General features: G+C 37.7%; 1 protein-coding gene across 2 annotated transcripts in view; it reads left to right on the top strand.

The window, feature by feature from the left end:
* Positions 1–651: 651 nt before the first annotated feature.
* The window catches only part of TRIP11 (thyroid hormone receptor interactor 11), a 97011-nt gene continuing 83717 nt past the window's right edge, over positions 652–13945 (top strand). Inside the window, exon 1 of one of the 2 annotated variants that reach the window (XM_074289637.1) lies at positions 652–1268. In XM_074289637.1, coding sequence (XP_074145738.1) covers positions 1130–1268 — 139 coding nt within the window. In that variant the 5' untranslated portion in view covers positions 652–1129. The remainder of the gene's footprint in view (positions 1269–13945) is intronic. The other variant, XM_074289638.1, reaches the window with a different exon arrangement.

The raw sequence follows: 13945 nt of genomic DNA, 5'->3' as shown, positions 1-13945 counted from the left end.
ACCTGAATGGGACTACTTATCCTGGGAGTTCCCTTTATGGACATGAGGACGTGCCCCACCAGGGGAAAGACCCCAACCACCTTTCCTCCCCAGATTAAAGGGGACCCAGTTCCCATCCGGGCCTCTCCAACCCTTCCCCCCAAAGATGTCTCTCTCAGGATTATTGATTATAGGAGTATTTTTCGTACCCCCTCCTTATGCGAACGCCCCGCCCAGCCCCTTCCACGCCGCATAAGGTTTGTTAATGGAAGATTTGTTGGAGTCCGGGACTTGGACAGCGAAATCGCTGCGGCCCTTACATGGACGTTATAGAGAGAAAACTCTTTGAACCTTTAAAAAAAATCCTTTATAAATGCTAAGTTAACTTTAATATTACCCTAAATATACTAATATAACAACTAACATTTAAAAATCTCATGAGCGGCTTCACCGGCCACCTCCTCGGCATGGCTCATTTTCTCTTATGTATGGGGGGGAGACAACATATAGTTAAATGCCCAAGATGCAGCCCACGGTAAAGGACACGTCACTGGAGGTACAATAGAAGTCTTTCTTTCTTTCCAGGGTGACGGTTTACAAGGAGGGAGGAAGATCTCCCAGGATTGAATAGTCTTCACTCGCTTGGTCCTCCAGCATCCCATCGTCCCTTGCGACATGGACACGTCCTCGCTTTGGCAGACGCTCTGCGCCGCGGGTGCCCGGCGCCCTCTCGGTGATCCGCCGCAGCCCCCTGGGCGGGTGTCATGGCGGCCGGCGTCGAGTTGGCAGGAGTTGTGTGCAAGGTTGGCGGAAAGTGGCCGAAGTAGCCGGACAGACGTATGGCTCGGGTTGTCGGGAGCTCCCGGGGATGAGCCGGGGTTCCCGCGCGGAGAAGGATTTCTCAGAGTTGGCGAGTGTCCATCGTTCGCGGCTCGGAGCAGTCTGGGCGGTGGTGGGCTGTGGAGGGGCCTGCCTGTCGCACCTCGGAGGTCGGCGTTGCCTTGGAAACCGGTGGCGAGCAACCGGGGGCGGAACGCGGCGGGCACCAGACCTCGAGGTTGCCCCTATGTAAATAAGGGCTCGAGACCGCAGCTACGGAACGAGGCTGCACCCGGACGCGGAGGGGGCTGTGTCGAAGTCCACCGCGGCGATGTCTTCGTGGCTGGGCAGCCTGGGCTCTGGCCTGGGCCAGTCCCTGGGACAAGTGGGCGGCAGCTTGTCTTCTCTCACGGGCCAGATCTCCAACTTCACCAAGGACATGCTGTTGGAGGGCGCGGAGGAGGTGGAAGGTAACGAGGGCTCTGGAGACCCCACGGAAGCCTTGGGAGCTGGGCTTGTCCCTAAGGGGGGACACTGGGGCACGGGAGGGGAGGGACGCGGAAGGTCACGCTGCGGGTGGTACTGCCTGGGTCCTCATTCCCTCACCTTTCCACCGTCTCCCAGAGTATACCCAGGCCTGTACAGAACCGGAAACAGTGCCCGTGTTTTTTCCTTTAGCCCCCCCTTCCCTTCCCCTGCCCGAGCTCTTTCTGTGCAGGTGCCCACCCTCCCGTCCTTTTCCGGAAGTCCCCTTCTCGGAGCCGAGGACACTCCCCCCAGTTTAGTCTCCAACCTCCTGGGCAGGGAAAACAGCTGTCCGAGTTCTTCTTACTCCGGAATGCCTTTTTCTACAATTATCTAGTTCAGCTCTGACAACGTTGTGAATAGTCAGGATAGATGTTTTTTACAGTCCAAAAACTGAAGTTTAGAAAAGCAAAATGAGAGTCCCCGGCCCATTGGAGCTTTAATATTTTAGATTCTCGCCCCTTTTAGACTTTAGTAAAGAAGAGTGATTCACCCAGTTTCACAATAGCACATAATAACTATTTGCAATTATATAGCACTACACGATTACAAATTGATATGTATCTTGTATCTTATGTAATATTCCCAACAGCCCTATGACACAGGCTCAAACCTTACACTCACAAAGGGTGCTTCTGAAAGCCAGGTCTTCACACCCAAAGTTCAGTGGTCTTTCCATGATATCTAAATACCTTTCATAAAATTAATTGAAAACTAAGATTTAATAATATTTCTCTCTTCTTCTGGCAGTTAGTGACTGCTGTAAGCTGTAAATCTGTGATCTTACTGTGATGGTACATGGTCCACCCCGATCTCCTTTTTTTCCCCACCCCATTCTTCTAAAACAATCTCTATTCTAAAATACCTGAAAAGTGGTCGTCTAGGCCCTCGTAGAGGATCTTCAATGTCATGTACGCACACTTTCAGCCCTTTGCACTTTGGACAACTTCTCACTAAATTTTTCCTGAAATCAAGCTTAAATTTACTTCTTTGCAATTTTTGTTTACTGTTCTGCTCTTTGGGAACAACAGAAAAAAAAAATCTAATCTTCCATAAGAAAGCCCTTTTAGATACTTGAGAACTTAAAATTGTTCCTGAGTGCTTTTTCTTCAGGATAAACATACTTAGAATAAATATTCCTTCAATTAGTCTTCATATACTTGATTTGGCCTCAAGAAGAAATCATCCTGGTTGTTCTCCTCTACAACTTATAAATGTCCTTAAAGTGTAATCATCAGAACTAAATACAGTACTCAAAACTGAGTATGGAGGAGCTATTTACTTCTGCACTCCTGGGAGCATTGTATCACTATATTTTGAACTAGAAAATAACAGAAATAAAATATTCCATGTGCAAAGTAGACCAGAAAAGATTATATAAAACTATGAATATATTATATGCAGGTTAGACTTTAAAATTAAAGTATGTCTGTATTTGTCAGTCATATTTAACATGGTAGTTAATGTTGTTCTCCTCTTGTATGTCTTCTGAATTTCTTTGTTTTCTTTCATATATTTAAAAATAGCAATCTCGCTTTTAATGTAGCCCAGGATCATATTAACCTTTTGACTGCCTGTCACGTTCTTGTTCCATGTTAACCTTTTAGGCCACTAAAATGTAGTTCTCTTTTCTTTTCTTTTCTCTTCTCTTCTCTTCTCTTCTCTTCTCTTCTCTTCTCTTCTCTTCTCTTCTCTTCTCTTCTCTTCTCTTCTCTTCTCTTCTCTTCTCTTCTCTTCTCTTCTCTTCTCTTCTCTTCTCTTCTCTTCTCTTCTCTTCTCTTCTCTTCTCTTCTTTTCTTTTCTTTTCTAAGACAGTCTACTCTTTTAAATATTCTTTTCCCATTCCATACTTCTGGGCTTGGCTTTCTTATAAATCTTGTAAGATTTTACATTTATTTTTATTTCTTCTTATAAGTCAGATTAATACTCCAGACTGTCCGCTCTTTTACTCTTGACTTTGTCATTCATTGTTAATTTGTCTTTTTCACCATTTGTGCATATGATGAGCATATGTTGTGTGCCTTTATTTCAAGTCATTGATAAAATTGTTAAACTGCCTAAGACTAATTAAGCACAAGTCCTTAGGGCAGTCCATTGTGCGGAGTCTGAATAATGATTACTTTTTGAGTCCAGCTGTTCAACCAGTTCTGAATCTATCTAATTATAATGTTATCTAATCCAGTGGTTTCCAATTTAATGGAGAATGGGAAAGAGAGATAAAAAGAGTAATTGAGTAATGGGAACTTAATGTAAAGCAAGAATTGTTTGCATAACTATTGGAAATGCACGCTTAAAATTTTTTTGCTCTTAAGAATTATGTGATAAAAAACTTAGGAAAACACTAATTCACAGTTTCCCATCTTTTCCACAAGAATAACATGAGAGGCTGTCAGATGTTTTTCTAAAATCTAGATAAATTGTATCTTCAGCATTCCCATTTTACAAGCCTTACAATTAATTTCTTATGATTTGTAATCTACAATCCATTAGATTTTTTAAAGTGCATAAAGGGCTTTAGGCATGTTACTTGGTACTGGGATACATCCAAAAGTAAGAGTTATTTCCCTTATGTTCATGTATAAGTAAATTCGGGACATATACAAAATAAATGTATAAATATATGAAGGACAAATCATTTAATAACTGGGAAAATTAGAAAAGACTTTTCTTGAAAAAAAGTAGCATTACAACTGAGCCTTGTAAGGAGTGAGAAATATAAAAATCAGAGGTGAGAGGGAGAGCATTCTAGGAATGAGGTAAAGGCTGTCCAAAGATGTTGATGGGAAATGGCATATCATGTAGAGGGAACAGCAAACAGCCAAACTCTACTTTGGATGGATTCTGTAGGGGACTAATATGTAATCAGTTTGTAAAAATAGATTTAAACCATATTGTGAAGAGTTTTAATACTAGAAGAGATTGTATTTTATCATAAAAGCAATGGGCATATGCTGATGCTTCTTAGTTAACTAATCTTACTGTAAGATCTATATTGTATATGGGATGGATTGGAATAGGGGAGAGATACAGGGAGATAAATTGGGAGACTAGATGAGAGGTGATGTGGGCCTGGGCCAGAGTGGTATAGAAAAGGGAATAGATATAAGAAATATTGAAGCAGAATAAAAAGGATTTTGCAACTGATTAGATTTAATAGGATGAGAGTGAATGAAGTGTTGAGGATAATTCCAAGGTTATGCAATTAAATGGTGGTACCCTAAATAGAAATTGGGAAATTAAGAGGTGTGGATTGGGGGGAAAGCAATGAGTTCTGTTTTAGAGATGTTGAATTTGAGATGCCTTTGTAAAATGCCAGTTGGAGGTAAAATATTGGAGATTAGGGATGAGATTAGGGCTGAATATATAGATCTGGAAATTATCTGTATAGGTATGATCATTGAATTTAAGGAAGTGATAAAATCATTAAGATAATCTTGAGAGGGAAAAGAAAGAGTGCATGAGTTACATGTACATATAGAATATGGATGGTTATATTGCAGAGGAGACAGGTGCGAGACAGCAATAGGTAGAAAGACAACTACAACAAAATTATGTCTAGAAAACTTAGGAGAAAATATCCAGAGGGAAGTAATGGTTAATAGTATCAAATACAAAGTTCAAGAAAGATAAAAACTGAGAAGAAGCCATCAGACTGAGTAAAACTGAGAAGAAGCCATCAGACTGAGTAATAGGTAATTGGTGACCTTGGAGAAAGCAATTTCATTTGAGTGATGTGAATGAAAATAAGATTGTATGAAGTTGAGAATTACTTGGAAAGTTATGAAGTGCTGAGAGTTTATTCTAGTAATTTGGCTGAGAGGGGAGAAGAGTTGAAGGCCAATAGGTTGAAGAGTTAGTAAGTTCTAGTATAAGTCTTTTTTTTTTTTTTTTTTTTTTTTTTAAATAATGGAAGTTTTGGCTATTTTGAAGGCATAAAGGAAAGAGCTATAAGAAAAGCAGAAATCAAATATGATTAAAAAGGAATAATGAAGGGGAAAACTGCAGGGGAAGTGGAAGATGATGCACTCATGGGTACAAATGGGGTTGGTATGGACAAGAAGAAGGGTAACTTGTCCTAAGATGAGCAAAAGATAGGATAAGAAGCTATAATGTTCTTGGTTCCGTTTTCCTGGAGGTCTCTGGGGCAGCCTTCTTTTCAGTAATCACTATAAGAATAGCCAGCTGTTAAAGTCCAAAAGTCTTTATTGTCTCCTTTGCCTGGTGCTCAGCTAGTTTTCTTGTGGCCTTCAGAGGGGACTTGGTTTCAGTGGAGAAAATGCAGGAGGACAGGCCACCCATGGTGGTATGAGATGAAGTGAATCTGAGTTCAAGGGTTTGTGCTTCAGCCTCCAGTCCTTTGTCTTCTCTGTCCCCTGAATCTGGCTGAGGCTCCCAGCTTATATGTTCCCAGCTTATATTATATCACTAGGAAATCATTATTTGTTGTAAGATTAAATCAATCATACTGAATTTAGAGAACTATTAAGCACCATGCTAAATTAGATTACCATTGTCTCATCAATTCCACTGAGTTAGTATCTTGTAAGAATCCTTGTTTCAAAGTTCAGAGTTCTGGCCCATAACAGGAAGCTTCTGTGATGATTTGAAATTTTAAATAGAGTAGGAGAGGGAGCTTTGATGGATATTGAAATATGAAGTGAGATGCTCTATTCTTAGGTTTTGATGATGTTTAGGTTGCTCAAGGAGAGAATAAAATGTTTCTGAGAATCATTAGGGGTATTGTGATAAAAAAAAAAAAAAGTTGATCAGGAAAGTATAAAAGAGTTGGCATGCCATACTATTGAGATTGGATTAAATAAAGGAACTAATAAAGCATGTTTATGTTACATTCATTAACATTCAACAATAAGTGAACAGGAGCTGAGAAAACAAAAGGTTTGGAAATAATTTAGTGTTATGATTTTGAAAAAAGGATGATTAACAAGAAGACAATGGGAAAAGGGATCCAAAGTTCAAGTACAGAATAGTGTTCAACTGATTAATCAATGGGTCAACATTCTGAGGGAGGACTTGTGAATCCAAAGTAGGAATTGAAGCTTGGGAGTGCAAGGAAGGGGTGGAGTGACTAGAATTGTTGTTCATCCTTCATTCTTGAAGAGGACCATGACATCAGGGAGGTGAGGCCATGACATGCAAGTGAACTGGATTTTAGTGAGGGAGGGCTGGTCAAGGTCACCTTACTCTCTCCTCCAGAGCCATCTGGATCCAGTGGTCAGATCTAGATTAGGATGACTGGAAATGGCCCTAGATGTAGGTGAAGACCTTCGTCTTTAACAGGTCTCAATTTGAGGTCACATTCAGTGATTAAGGATAGATTTCTCTTTCACCTGGTCAAAAAATAAAAACAAATATGACTTAAATCAATCTAGGAAGAGAAGACCCTCAGAGTTTCTGGCTAAAATAGGAATGATTGCTCTTTATATTCACTGAGTCAACCTGGACCTACATATGAGTCTTGGCCTGTGGCTTATTGCCAGTCAGTGAGAATCATAGTTATATGGATTTAAGTCCCCCTTTTTCCTCCCTTCTCCTTCCTCTTATTCTTTCGTCCACTACAAGTTGTAGTGAACATAGTAAGAGATTTGGAAGGGGAAAGGCACAGGGAGATTTAAAAGGACAGGAAGCTATAGTCAGAAGGAAATTTTAGTTTTATTGATTGTAGAGATAGAACAATTTGGATGATGATATCAAGGGTATGAAAATACCTGTGTCTTGATTAAGGTCATATTAAGGCATATACATACACACACACACATATACACATATATATGTATAACTGTATCTTAACTTTTGAGGAAGTTGATAAACTAATGAGTGATAGTATTTGAAAAGAGCATATATAACATAGATAGTTAACTTCTTCAAGTGTTAAAGGTAGGGTTTGGTGTTGAGAAGAAAAGATTGTGAGTTGGTACTGTACTTCTATAGAAAAGAGAAAAAATTATTCTTGGGACTAGTAGTTAATAAATCACTAAGTTCTGGATAGGATATATATGAATGTAGTAAATCTCAAAGCAAGAAAGGACAAGTAGTTGAGGGAAAGCCTGAAAATGACAATTGAAAATCAAGGAGTCTTTCTACTACTTATCCATTATAGTAAAATGCATGAGAAAGTAATATCTAGTATTAAGCTAGTTAGTGATACAGTGTTTTCAGTGGAAAACCAGATTTACATGATTAGAGGAGAAGGTTGACTCTTAAGGACTATTTGTTAAAAATAAAATGAGGATTCCAATGGAAGGGGAATTTTCATAGCATCGGGATTTTGCAGTATGTCTTTAACTGGTTAGACCTAGGTGAGCTGATGATGCAATAGAATAAAATTTTCTATGGGGCAACCTAGATATATTAGATTGATATAAGTTTTGACTTAATATTCATTTAGCAGTTAAGGAAACTCTGCATCAGGGTTAGTATCAAAGGTAGTTTCCAATGAGTTATTATTGATGAAGTCATGGTGTTTCATTGTGATGAACACTTTTTTTCCATATGTTCATTAACCATCCTTTGAAAAATACAGGGGCAACTAGATGGTGCAATGGAAAAAGCACCAGCTTTGAAGTCAGGAGGACCTGAGTTCAAATGTGACCTCAGACACTTAACACTTCCTGGCTGTGTTACTCTGGGCAAAGTCACTTGACCCCAATAGCCATAGCAGGAAAAATATATTAAGAACTTTGGTAGGAATGGTAGTCAGTTACATCAATTGATGCTGAGTGAAATGAATAGAACCAGAAGATCGCTGTACACTTCAATGCTTTATGAAGATGTATTCTGATGTAAGTGGATATCTTCAACATAAAGAAGATCCAACTCACTTCCATTTGATCAATGATGGACAGAAACTACTACACCCAGAGAAGGAACACTGAGAAGTGAATGTAAATTGTTAGCACTACTGTCTATCTACCCAGGTTACTTATAGCTTCGGAATCTAATATTTAATGTGCAACAAGAAAATTGGTTTTACACACATATATTGTATCTAGGTTATACTGTAACACATGCAAAATGTATGGGATTGCCTGTCATCTAGGGGAGGGAGTAGCAGGAGGGAGGGGATAATTTGGAAAAATGAATACAAGGGATAATGATATTTTAAAAAAAAATTACTCATGCATATATACTGTCAAAAAAATTTATAATTATAAAAAAAAAAAGGGAATGGTAGTCAAGAACACTATCCTATAATTGACCGTTCCTATTCTTTTCTTTTCTTTTCTTTTTTTTTAAAGAGGGCCATTTGTATTTCTCCAATTCTAAAACCAATATCTCTTCCATTCTTTAGCATCTTAAAGAGTATTGACAGTGCTTCAGAAATCACATCTTTTGAGTTCTTTCTTTACCCTAGAATTATAGTTCTTTTGGGCCTAAAAAAAATGCATCAAGGTACTATTCTCTTTCTACCTCCCTACATATCTTAGGTATCAACTAACTAAAAGTGTTTTTGGTTTTTTTTTTGCCTTTGCAGTCCAAAATTAATATACTTGGAAGAGAATAGAGAAATGACAAGAACTTTGCTTTCTCTCTTTATCCTCATTCTTTTCATCTTGAGCAGATGTCTTACTTTTTCTTTGAGTCATGTAAACAAGTCAGCAAGGATTTATTAAATGCCTACTATATATTCCAGTCGTTCAAAAAAGGCATAAAATAGTTCTTGCACTTAGAGAGTTCTCAGTCCAATAGGAAAGATATTATATAAATTATGGTCACTCAAGATACCTAATCAGGAGTACTAAAGGAAATTGGAAATGGTTTCTTGTTGGAGATTAGATTTTTAACTAGGCTTGAGGGAAGCCAGGAGGCCAAGATAAGAAAAGAGAATTCCACTCATGAAGGACAACTAGTGAAAAAGCATGAAGTTGGAATATGGAGTGTCATTTGTGAGGAACAGTAAGGTCAGATGCCCACTCCTTTTTTTATAGTCTTCTTTTTTTCTCCTAGAATAGCAAAACACAATGCAACACAACAAAACAAAACCCACACAAGTCCTCTTTTTCTTTGTCTTTAGAATTTCTTGACAGTCTCATCTTATTCTAATATTTTAGGCTTTCAACACTATTCTTAAAAGACTATATCCACAATTATTTTGGTCACTTCCTTTTCCTTCCATCTTTTGCATATACCTTTAAAAATTAAATTTGTTGAGTTCCCTGTGTTTTGAAATCTGTTGGTTTAACAACTTTCCCATCTTTAGAACTGTTGTTCTTTTTATCTTCAGAATTTTTGTGTAGAGAGTGTTCCATTTCTTCTAGGTTGATTATCTTGTTAGAATTTTCTGCTTAAGCCTATCTAGCCGTTGAACTCTTATTTTCCCAAAATCTTAGGTATATATCAGACTGTGCTCATATATGCTCTCTTTTTTTGTTACGGATTTTAATTACAACTACAGTCATTTTCTCCTTGGTGAGAATCTTTTCTGGAATAGCATTTCTCCTTGCTTCCTCCTTACTTCCTCCAACAAAAAGTTGGTTTTTTTTTTTCCCTTAAATGATCTATTTTATTTTTATATTATATTTATTTCTAAATGTAGAAGGCTAAATTTGGCCCTTGAGCAGTTATTTGTCAATTCCTGGGCCAGCTTATGTCTATCATTTTCTAGCTTTATCTCCTATGATAAGGATAATTCACATTTCTATAGTGCTTCTGAAAGCATTAGGTACTGTACTATGTACTTTATTTACAACAATCCTGTGTGGTAGGTTGCCCAAGCATTAATTATACTTACAAATTATATGTATGGAAATTTAAAGCCCAGAAAACCTTAATTTGAAGGTTTGTTCAAAGTCATATAGTTAGTAGTATCAGAGCAGGTATTTGACCTCAGAGTAATTTTAGATTCACTATTATTATTTTTATAATAATTTTTTATTTTTCAAAATATGTGCAAAGATAGTTGCAGAATCTTGTATTACATATTTTTCTCTCTCCCTCCTCAACTTCCCCCCTCTCCTAGACAGCAAGTAAACCAATATAGGTTAAACATGAGCAGTTCTTCTACACATACGTCCACACATACCACCACATCGTGATGCACAAGAAAAATCAGATCAAAAAGGAAAACAAACAAGTAAACCAACAACAACAGCAAAGGTGAAAATACTATGTTGTAATCCACATTCAGTTCCCATCATTCTCTCTCTGGATGCAGATGGTTCTCTCCATGACAAGTCTATTGGAATTGACCTGAATCACTTCATTGTTGAAAAGAATTACATCTATGAGAATTGATCATTGCCTAATTTTCTTGTTACTGTATATAATGTTCTCTTGGTTCTACTCACTTCACTTAGCATCAGTTCTTGTAAGTCTCTCCAGGCCTTTATGAAATCATCCTGCTGATCGTTTCTTATAGAACAATAATATTCCATAACATTCATAATTTATTCAACCATTCCCCAGCTGAAGGAGATACACTCAGTTTCCAATTCCTTGCAACTACAAAAAGGACTTCTACAGACATTTTTGGACACGTGGGTCCTTTTCCCTTTTTAAAGATTCATTATTTTTTTTCACTATATCAAATAAGTTTTTCCCTGGTAATGAATTTGTTTATTGATCATTAAATCTAGCAATCAACAGGTATTTATTAAGTATCTACCACTTGCTAGGTATTGTGCTAACTGCTGGGGTTGCAAAAAAAGTTAAAAAAAAATTCCTCTTGCTCTGAAGAAGCTCACATTACAGTGTGAGAGAGAACATGGAAAGAATTGTATACATACAAGATATGTACAGTGTAGATGGAAGGCACTTGAAGAAGAGAGGAGGGCTGGGAAATATCTCAGGACAAGCTAGGAGGTGAAGCTAAGGAAGAAGAGCACTTAAAATTAAAATCATTGTCTTTTGAAATCACAAGTAACCATAAAGAACCTCTGATATAAGATAGGAAAATAATTAAAATTGTAATAATTTAAAGCAAATTATACCCATATATATGTGCATGCATAGAGTATGTATGCATCTGTGTAAGCAACTCATGTTTATATAATTCTTTAAAAATTATAAAATCCTTTTTTCATAATATATCAGTGAAGTAGGTTAGCATCAAGTACTATTATCCCTTGATTTTATAGGTAGGGAAGCAAGATCAAAGAGTTTTAAATTACTTGTCTAAAATATACTTTTATAGTATTTCAGACTTAATAGTTTTTTTCTTTAAATAATCTTGAGTAGTATGTTATACAAGTGTTGTTGTTATTATTTTTTTGTTGTTGTTGATGAGGCAATTGGGGTTAAGTGACTTGCTCAAGGTCACACAGCCAGGGAGTGTAACGTGCTCTCCTGGCAGTTACAATTACTAGTCTGTCCTAGACCCACCAGAGTACCTTTGACCACTGTCCTTTGCAGTGTGAGCTCTACCCGGCTCGCCTCCTCTGAGGCCTTCTAAGGTCTCTGGTCACAATCTCTTGAATCTATAGCTTAATAACCGGTAGCGCACTCAAGAACAACCACGTGTAATCTTAAAAGCCTTTATTATACCTACTCACATAATGCCCTAGCTGATGCCCTGACTTGTTGGTTCCCGAGTGAACACCTGGTCAGAAGACCCATGTGTTCACTACCAAAATCCTTACCTCTTTCGGCTACCCATCTTGGCTTGGCCACCCAGGCTAGGAGCCAGGGTGAACAGCAGGAGGTTAAAGAGGGCGGTTGCTGCCTGCAGTGGGCTTATATAGGGCCTGTGAGGTCACACACACAGCCAATCAGCGAGAGAGTCACCCATTACAAAACTATCTCAATATGGCCAGGATCCCGCCCAAGGGCAGTCCTAATATCCACAGAAATTACTTCTGGGCCTCAATCCCGATGCACTGTGTCCGCCCATTTAAAGGGCCCTTACAATTCCCTTTCTCTTGTTTTGCGGGAACCGCACATCTCACCAAGCTAAACTTTTAGCACCAGCTATAGTTCACTTGGTCCATGAGATGACAGAGTGTTATGCCCAAGGAGGTACAAAGCAGCAGATCAGTAAACAGAAGTATGACAATGAGAACCAGGCTCAACAGTGGCCCAAATGTTCAACCCATTCATCAAAGTCATACTCGAGATAATAGGCCAAAGAGATTGGATGCCAATGAGGTAGGATGTCAACACTGAGGTGGGAAGTCAACAAGGTAAAACATCACAATTCTAGTTAACAAATATCAGTAGGTAGGTTGTCACAATTCTAGTTACATTTATCACAGTTCTAGACCAATTCTAGTTTCTTACAATTTTCTGTTGCACTTGTCACAATCCTAGAACAATTCTAGCTTATCACAATTCTCAATTGCACTTGTCACAATCCTAGAACAATTCTAGTTTATCACAATTCTCAATTGCACTTTTCACAATTCTAGAACAATTCTAGCTTATCACAATTCTCTATTGCACTTTTCACAATCCTAGAACAATTCTAGTTTATCACAATTCTCTATTGCACTTTTCACAATTCTAGAACAATTCTAGTTTCACAGGTGCACATAAGCAAAGAGAGTCACCCATTACAAAACTATCTCAATATGGCCAGGATCCCGCCCAAGGGCAGTCCTAATATCCACAGAAATTACTTCTGGGCCTCAATCCCGATGCACTGTGTCCGCCCATTTAAAGGGCCCTTACAAGGGAGTATTAAGTATCTGAGGCTAGATTTGAACTCAGGTCCTTCTGACTTCAGGGCTGGTGGTCTGTCCTCTACATCAATTAGCTGCCCCTACAAGTATTATTTTACTTGTAAATTCTCTAAAAATTGTCTATTTCGCAATTTGGAGAAGTTAGCTTTGTAGACTATAGTAAGTGACAACCAGATTTTGAACCTAAGTGTCATGGTGTCAAATACATTGTACTTTATACTAACTGTATTCTTCATTGTTAACTGTGAAATATTTTTCTTTGAACAGTGCTATTTTTGAATTTTTTTGATGGGATTTTAAAATTCTCTTAAAGACAATTCACTGTGTTTAAAGCAAATCCTCCAATTTTAATAGGGGAAATGAAAGTCATTGCATATTTGTGTTGACCCATATTTAAATAATTGTTGTTTATTGGAAAGGCAAAAAACAAGGCAAAACAGGCCATGGTGAAGGAAACATTTAAATCTGAATTTAAATTTAAAAAGTGTATAAAGATATATAAGATGCAGTTTCATAATTTTGGATGAAATGAACTAATATATGGAATAAAACTATATCTTTCACTAAGTTTTGCCAGGAATGAGATAGAAATGTAGGTATTAAGATTTACTGAAGGCTTACATCTTTGCTTGTCTGGTCATTGTTTTCCTGTAATAGATGGAATTTAATATTTATTTAGTGCCCCAAGGGTATGACATAATGGTGATTACTTTGGCATGTTACTTTAAAAAGAAAAATAATTAAGTATTTAAATATAGGCAGTAGTGTCTGAATACCCTAAAGCAGAAGCATCAAACTTGCTATAAAACTTTCAAATGTGGCTGAGCCAGATTAAAATGTAATTGGGAAATGTTTAACAAAATATAATACATAGATATATTAAAATTTTGTACAAAATGCAGAAACATAGATAATGTTCATTTGTTGTTCTCTAAGTCAGTATGTGGTTGGCAAGGCTATTTGAGTTTGATACCACTGCTCTAAAAAAT

This window comes from Sminthopsis crassicaudata, chromosome 2 (assembly GCF_048593235.1).
Source record: "Sminthopsis crassicaudata isolate SCR6 chromosome 2, ASM4859323v1, whole genome shotgun sequence".
NCBI classification, from domain to species: Eukaryota; Metazoa; Chordata; class Mammalia; order Dasyuromorphia; family Dasyuridae; genus Sminthopsis; species Sminthopsis crassicaudata.
Note: the sequence above shows the minus strand (reverse complement) of the source record. Positions and strands in the feature narration are given on the sequence as shown.